At 38.8% G+C, this 7,209-nt stretch overlaps 1 protein-coding gene across 2 annotated transcripts; it reads left to right on the top strand.

The window, feature by feature from the left end:
* Window positions 1–1,520: 1,520 nt before the first annotated feature.
* LOC111950217 (B-cell receptor-associated protein 29-like) lies at window positions 1,521–6,905 on the top strand. Of its 2 annotated transcripts, XM_023967635.3 has the most exons (8): window positions 1,522–1,775; window positions 3,091–3,197; window positions 4,131–4,249; window positions 4,420–4,567; window positions 4,851–4,986; window positions 5,230–5,332; window positions 5,606–5,697; window positions 5,886–6,905. In XM_023967635.3, exons 2-8 carry the CDS (start codon window positions 3,106–3,108, stop codon window positions 5,919–5,921), a joined length of 726 nt encoding a protein of 241 aa, XP_023823403.1. In that variant the 5' UTR covers window positions 1,522–1,775; window positions 3,091–3,105; the 3' UTR covers window positions 5,922–6,905. The 2 variants fall into 2 exon arrangements, with proteins under 2 accessions (XP_023823418.1, XP_023823403.1); XM_023967650.3 differs by lacking the exon at window positions 3,091–3,197 and having other exon boundaries at window positions 1,521–1,775.
* Window positions 6,906–7,209: the final 304 nt, after the last annotated feature.

The raw sequence follows: 7,209 nt of genomic DNA, 5'->3' as shown, positions 1-7,209 counted from the left end.
CTCGTCAACACTCACACCTGTGTTAACGAGAGAGTCACTGACATTATGTCAGCTGGTCCTTTTGTGGCAGGGTTGAAATGCAGTGGAAATGTTTTTGGGGGATTCAGTTCATTTGCATGGCAAAGAGGGACTTTGCAATTAATGGTAATTCATCTGATCACTCTTCATAACATTCTGGAGTATATGCAAATTGCCATCATACAAACTGAGGCAGCAGACTTTGTGAAAATTAAATTTGTGTCATTCTCAAAACTTTTGGCCACGACTGTACTCTCCAACACAGCACACAGCCAACTATCCACCGCAGTGGCAAGTTTACCAAACAAACAAAGGCAACCAGTACTGGGCTTACCAAACATTACAACTCAAAAAAGCTTTAACAAAAGATGCAAACAAAGCACCAACAGAGTTTAACATTAACTCCACGTTTTCTCCCAAACAATACCTTCAAGATCCCGGACAAGCCTCCAGTTGTCACGAACCGGCTCGAAGTTCGTAAACAAAAAGGGAGACAACGTGGAGATAAGGAATAACAAAATATATTTATTAACTAAAGTAAACTAAATACAATTAACAATGGTGTGTGTGTGTAATCAGTAGCGTAAGTGAGTGGTTGCATGCATAAATGTGATAATGAGGGGTGTAGCAAAGGTGCAGACGCAACCAAAATCTATCAGTGTGTCTGCATGGAGAGTCTCCTCAATGAATGGTGAAATGGTGCATTTATCCTGGGACACACCCGGGCCCGGGTGTGTCCCATGTTGATGATGACCCTACCAGCTCTGCCCCCCGACATCCTAATAAGGAAAACAAGAGCAAAGAGAAAGAATACTGCAGACAGAGTGGGAGGGTCGTCACACTCAAGTATTACAATTACTTTTTCCACCACTGCCCTCTACCTCCAATAAACTAACGTTACATCAGATTAATTTCAACATGGTGTCACGTTCTGACCTTAGTTCCTTTGTTTTGTCTTTTGTTTTAGGATGGTCAGGGCGTGAGTTGGGTGGGTTGTCTATGTTAGTTTTTCTATGATTTTCAATTTCTGTGTTTGGCCTTATATGCTTCTCAATCAGAGGCAGCTGTCAATCGTTGTCCCTGATTGGGAACCATATTTAGGTAGCCTGTTTTCTGTTGGGTTTTGTGGGTGGTTACTTTCAGTCTTTGTGTGTCTGCACCAGATAGAACTGTTTCGGTTGTGTCTTTGTTGTTTTGTTCAGTTTTGGTTATTATTAAATATCATGAACACTTACCACGCTGCACCTTGGTCCTCACCTTCTTCCACCGAAGACGGACGTTACACATGGTCAAAATGTACAAACAAAACCCAACACATTGTTATGTTTGTTCCTTATATAATGACAAACCGGGGCGTAGGTTTAACTACTTAAATGAACATATACTTCAGCTAGAAAACTCCATGTTTAGCCATGCAAGGCGTTCTTTAACAATCCGCCTCCCGCATAGCCTGCTGGGTAACGTAGTCTAAATGTTATTAACGCATAACACACACATTACACCCAATTTCAACATATTTGTACTTTCCATGATGTGTATAGTATTTACAATATATGGCAAAATCTTATTGGTATTGTTATGGGTGTAAGATTTAACATTGAAACAGTTATTCTCAGTAGAGGATAAGCCAGTAAGCGAACAGGTAAACGTTTCTTTAGGACTTCATTCCAATGAGACGCAAAAAAAGGAGCGTGAAACAACTCAACTTTGCTTTTCATCCTCCAGTTTCGACTGTTTCTGGGTTCTGGTGCCGCTAAGTAAGTTACGCACTTTGCATAATTATTAAGACATTGAACGTGGTTCATCATATGTGTAGAGCCTAACTATTTCTCAAAAGTATTTGCTAACCTTGTAGTAACAGTTAGATAGCTATGGCTTCTCTCCTAACAGATGGCCAGCTGCCTGGCTGATTTCAATGCATTATGCAAAGTCTTTCGAAATATATATAGCTAGCTAGCTTCAGAATGGAGAAGGCACAACTACTTTTTCTATGATATAAGGACGTTTGTTATATACTGAATGAAACAGCAGCTGTAATTTCAGAAAATGTCCATAATATATCTGGAGTAATAGTGCAATTATAGATAGTGTTTCACAGTATTACTTAACCGCCAGTGTTGTGATTGGCAGTGATATTCGACTATTGATTTCTCCTGCTGGAGCAGAATCTGTTCTAACTTTCTGTCTGTGTTAACTTGTGGAAATTGCTCTGTAATTTCCTGGTTTCTAAAATTGTACACTGTTTGCTCAATTTCAGTTTGTGTGAACAAGTACTGAATAGTGTAGGGAATCATTGTACCATCTAAATCGCTGTGAATATATAGTTTCAATAATATCGTTTTACAGCTGATTGAAGCTGGTGTACCAAAACCGAAAGTAGAAGGCGCAAGTCTCTATCATGTTATGAGAAATGGGATGCGGGGGAAGGAGGATGTTTGTTTTGAATGCAGCCTAATGCTAGGTGAATTACAAGATACTTCAGTGATTTAGATGGTCCCTACACTATTCAGGGCATGTTTTCTCCCATAAACTGAAATTGAGCGAACAGTGTAGAACTTCAGCAACCATGATTTGACCGAGCGATTTCCACTTGATAATACAGCCACCAAGTCAGAACAGTTTTCCCATTTTACAATAGTTGCAGCTCCAGCGGGAGAAATCAATAGGCTAATATCACAGTCGGGAATGTAATACTGTGAAACGCTATCAGTCAATTATTACTGCAATATATTGACATTAGAAATTACAATGCAAAAATTCGAAAATAAATAACATTTGTGTAGCATCTTTTAACCAAGCATGTGAACTTTGGAGGTAGCTAACTAGGATACGAGGCGTATCACTGAAACAGGGACTGCATTGTTGTTCCGAAAACATTTGCATTCATGGTTTCACAGTTAGCTGAAATACAATATCCATAGGAAACTAGATAGCAAGCTAGCTACGTAGCCAGTTGAACTTTCCGGTTGTTGACATCAACAATTAAACCAGCCCTTTTCCATTCTGGCAATATAACCTACTGCCGTACTGTGAAAAGGATCTATGTTGCTTAAAATGTTTAATCTTTTTCAGACTGTATTGTTAGAGATGACGTTCCTATGGACTGCAGTTGCTTTCTTCCTCTATGTGAAAATAGGTGTAGTCCTCATCCTCTGTCTACCCTTCATCTCAATTACCAGGTAGGGATGAGCCCTATCCTGTCCTGATACATTCAGCAACTTCACATTAAACTAAAATCATTTTGAAATGATGCCTAAAGTAAATATTTTCCATATGTTGAAGTGAGGTTAATTTCAGTTTCGGAATGAATGGTGAAAAAGTATTTTTCGGAAGTTGAAAAATACATATTTTTGAACGATGAAAATACGTATTTTCCAGGCGTTGAAATCAGGTTCACTTTCGGTTCTGAGTGAAAGTTGAAAAGACGTAATTTACAGATGTTGAAAATATGTATTTTTTTGGTCATTGATTCTATGTCCAAATTTCAGCTGCGAAATTATAAATTATAAAAAATAATTTCATATTTTATTTAACCTTTATTTAACTAGGCAAGTCAGTTAAGAACACATTCTTATTTACAATGATGGCCTACCAGGGAACAGTTTGAACAGTATGGCACAGTTCAGTACAGTAGTTTAATTCAGTAGAGTACAATACACTGTGCTGTACTCAACAGTACTTTTCTTTACTGAACTGTACTGTACTCTGCTGTGCTCAATTGTGCTGTACTGTACAAACTTGTGAAACATGTCTATGATTTGGACTGGACCAAATGTGAACCAATTAGAGAGATTTGATCTGGACTGGGCCAAATCTGAACCAATCATAAGAGGTCTATGTTTGGGCCAAATCAAGGCCGGTCCAGACGTCTGTGGCTGTTGAAATCCAGGCTGATCCAGCCCGGACTAAATCTGAACCAAACATATCTATGTTTGGGCCAAATCAACGCCAGACCAGATCAAATCTGAACCAAACAGACGTCTACATCCGGACCGGACCAAAAATCTACATCCGTGCACGTTGAAGTCAAGGCTGGTCCAGACTGCACCAAAAAAAGACATTGCCGTCGATCCATTGCTTTGTGCGATTTATGTTTTTGTGCTGTTTTGCAGAATGCAAAGTATCTTCCAGCTGAGAATATGGAACAAAATGTCCAGTATTTGGACCAAATTCTTCCTCAACATCAAATTATCCTACATCATGATCATAATCCTTATAGTCCTCTTGATTGGTAAGCTGATGCCAAAAAGTATGTCTAATTTACTCACAGATTTTAATGGCTCACAATAGTGACAATCTCTCACGGAGAGTTTCCAATCTCAATCTCATACAATGCTTTTGAAATCTCAATGTTTTGCTATGTTTAACCATGTCGTACCACACCTGCACGTCCTCCTGTAGACTCTTTGCGTGAGATGTGGAAGTATTCGGAGGTGAAGAACAACAAGGATGCTAATCTGCATCCCGACATGTTTAACCACCTCCACATGAAGCTGTTCAGAGCCCAGAGGAACCTCTACATCTCCGGCTTTTCCCTTTTCCTCTGGCTGTAAGTCTGTGAGCTCTGGATCTGTCTGTCCTCCCATTGACATACTGAGTCTGGTGAAAACCAGCCAGTGCATGGATCGTCATAATCATAGAGATTCCTTTATTCATTGCAATGACCATAACAGTGGTCGTGTTCAGTAGGGGACACCGTAGCAAAATGTTTAGAAAAACGGAAAAAAAACAATGTGTTCAGATGGACAAGTTCAAGTTGCAGCACTCTGTTTTAGAAATGTTTTAAAATCTCATTATTGAACACCATCTCTGTGTGTGTTGTTTCCCAACAGAGTACTGTGGCGGGTGATCACTCTGATCAACCAGCTGGCGACGGCGTCTAGCACCACGGCCTCTCTGCAGACCAAGGCAGAAAGTGCCAACCAAACTGCCAAGAAATGCATTGAGGACAACAAGGTACTGAAGCAGGTAAGGTCATACCCAGTATCATTGCCCTTTCTGCACTTCAGCCCGTATTTAAAAGGGTCTCAAAAAGAAGAGAAGCGCTGATCTAAGATAAGGCTCCCCTTGTCTGTGGAAACGTATTCATTTTGATCTAAAAGGCGAAACGGCGATATGGGCCTTCATCCACACAATAAGAAACTAAACTAATTTTGGTASTGCATATGGTTGAGAGGTGTGGTAATTAATGTTTACCTGTGTTTGTTTCAGACTCTGATGGATGGGAAGGGGAACAAGGCCACAGCAGAGGGAAACGAGCTGCTGAGAAAAGAGATGGAGAAACTGAGAGGAGAACTGAAGGGCTCAGAGGAAGGTGAGGAAGATACAAACACAATACTTTTGTGACTGACTGAATAATAGAACAAAAAAATCCAATAATACTGAAATCAATTGAAAATGTACAACTAAAATACAATAACCAACCAAATGAAATCAGACCATAATTACAGTAAAACAAACATGGGCTTCAATTACTGTTCGAGAATGTGCACTCTGACCCATAGCATGTCACCGTTGGGATAGACTGGATAATATGCATGAAAATTGGATGTTAATAGGAATGCTTTGGGGTTATTGTTTTCACAAGCCTTGAAAAAGTTTKAATCCAAGATGGACGCTATGAAGAAACAATCCGATGGACTGACCAAAGAATACGACCGACTGCTGAAAGAACACCAGGTAACCGCAGACCAGGTCATACATACAGTAGCCRACATATTACCGCTCACCTGGCCTTGTTCAAAGCTTACAGTAGATGCTGTATATTACGACCCTGCTCAAATGTAGACAGAATACTTCAGCTCTGACTTTAGTACTACTACTGTATATTTACCTCTACCACTTCACAGATATATTGTTTTTTCCAGAATCTTCAAGAGATTGGAGACAAAAAGGATGATTGATCGGGGTTACGACTACAGCGGTCAGAYCATTTACAGATTGTACCGAGAAACCAGAAAAAATACTGTCACACACGCTATCATTTTCCTTTGACATATTGAAGCACTGTGCATGATGTCACCAAAATACTCCTCCAAAGCACCACTGAGCTGGCAAACATTAGATAAAAAGCATGTTTATAATAGAATAGCTACTACACCAACATAGAAAATGTTTTTCTATTATTTTCGGACTTTTGGAGAATGGATGGCAGTACAAGCTTCAGATTACAGTGGTCTTCTACTTTGAATGTGTTTTTGATGTAATGGCAAGATCACCATTGCATTCATATCAATGATGTCTATATTCCAGTTTTTTACCTTAGCAACTATGCAGATTGAATTGTATGTTTTTTTATAAAACAAAATTAGCATTATTATCAGCTATATTGAGTCATTTTTATTGTTAAATATTTATCAATGGTGATGTTTTGTTTCCATTCCTCTAGAGATATTCTACGTATTTAGATGTTAAGTGGTTTGAGAATTACACAGGGTCAGGGTTCGGCTAGATTGAAAATCAATATGGGGTCATGATTTTCTGTTTTGTAATAAGGATTCTCAAACACTTACAAAAGTGTGAGGTGATTCCAGGGGTGTAAAGTACTTAAGTAAAAATACTTTAAAGTACTACTTAAGTAATTTTGGGGGGTATCTGTACTTTACTATTTATATTTGACTACTTTTACTTCACCAATTCCTGAAGAAAATATTGTACTTTTTACTCCATACATTTTCATTGACACCAAAAAGTACTCGTTACATTTTGAATGTGTAGCAGGACAGGAAAATAGTCACATTCACACACTTATCAACCGAACATCCCTGGTCATCCCTACTGCCTCTGATCTGGCAGACTCACTAAACACACATGCTTCGTTTGTAAATTATGTCTGAATGTTGGAGTGTGCCCGTGGCTTTCCTTAAATAATAAACAAGAAAATGGTGCCATCTGGTTTGCTTAATATAAGGAATTTGAAATGATTCATACTTTTACTTTTGATACTTAAGTATATTTTAAGCCAAATACTTTTACTCAAGTAGAATTTTACTTGAGTCATTTTCTATTAAGGTATCTTTACTTTTACTCAAGCATGACAGTTGGCTACTTTTTCCACCACTGAGAGATTCTTATTCCCTCTTCTCACTCTCAGACCTCCTGTAGTGTGTCACACACACAAGTGAAGATTGTATAGACTAATAAAACCAGAGTATGACTGTCCCAGTCCAGTGGTTTGGTTGTGTAGATGCT

Source organism: Salvelinus sp. IW2-2015, linkage group LG3 (genome assembly GCF_002910315.2).
Source record: "Salvelinus sp. IW2-2015 linkage group LG3, ASM291031v2, whole genome shotgun sequence".
Taxonomy (NCBI): domain Eukaryota; kingdom Metazoa; phylum Chordata; class Actinopteri; order Salmoniformes; family Salmonidae; genus Salvelinus; species Salvelinus sp. IW2-2015.
The sequence above is the reverse complement of the archived record's forward strand: the minus strand, read 5'-3'. Positions and strand labels throughout refer to the sequence as shown.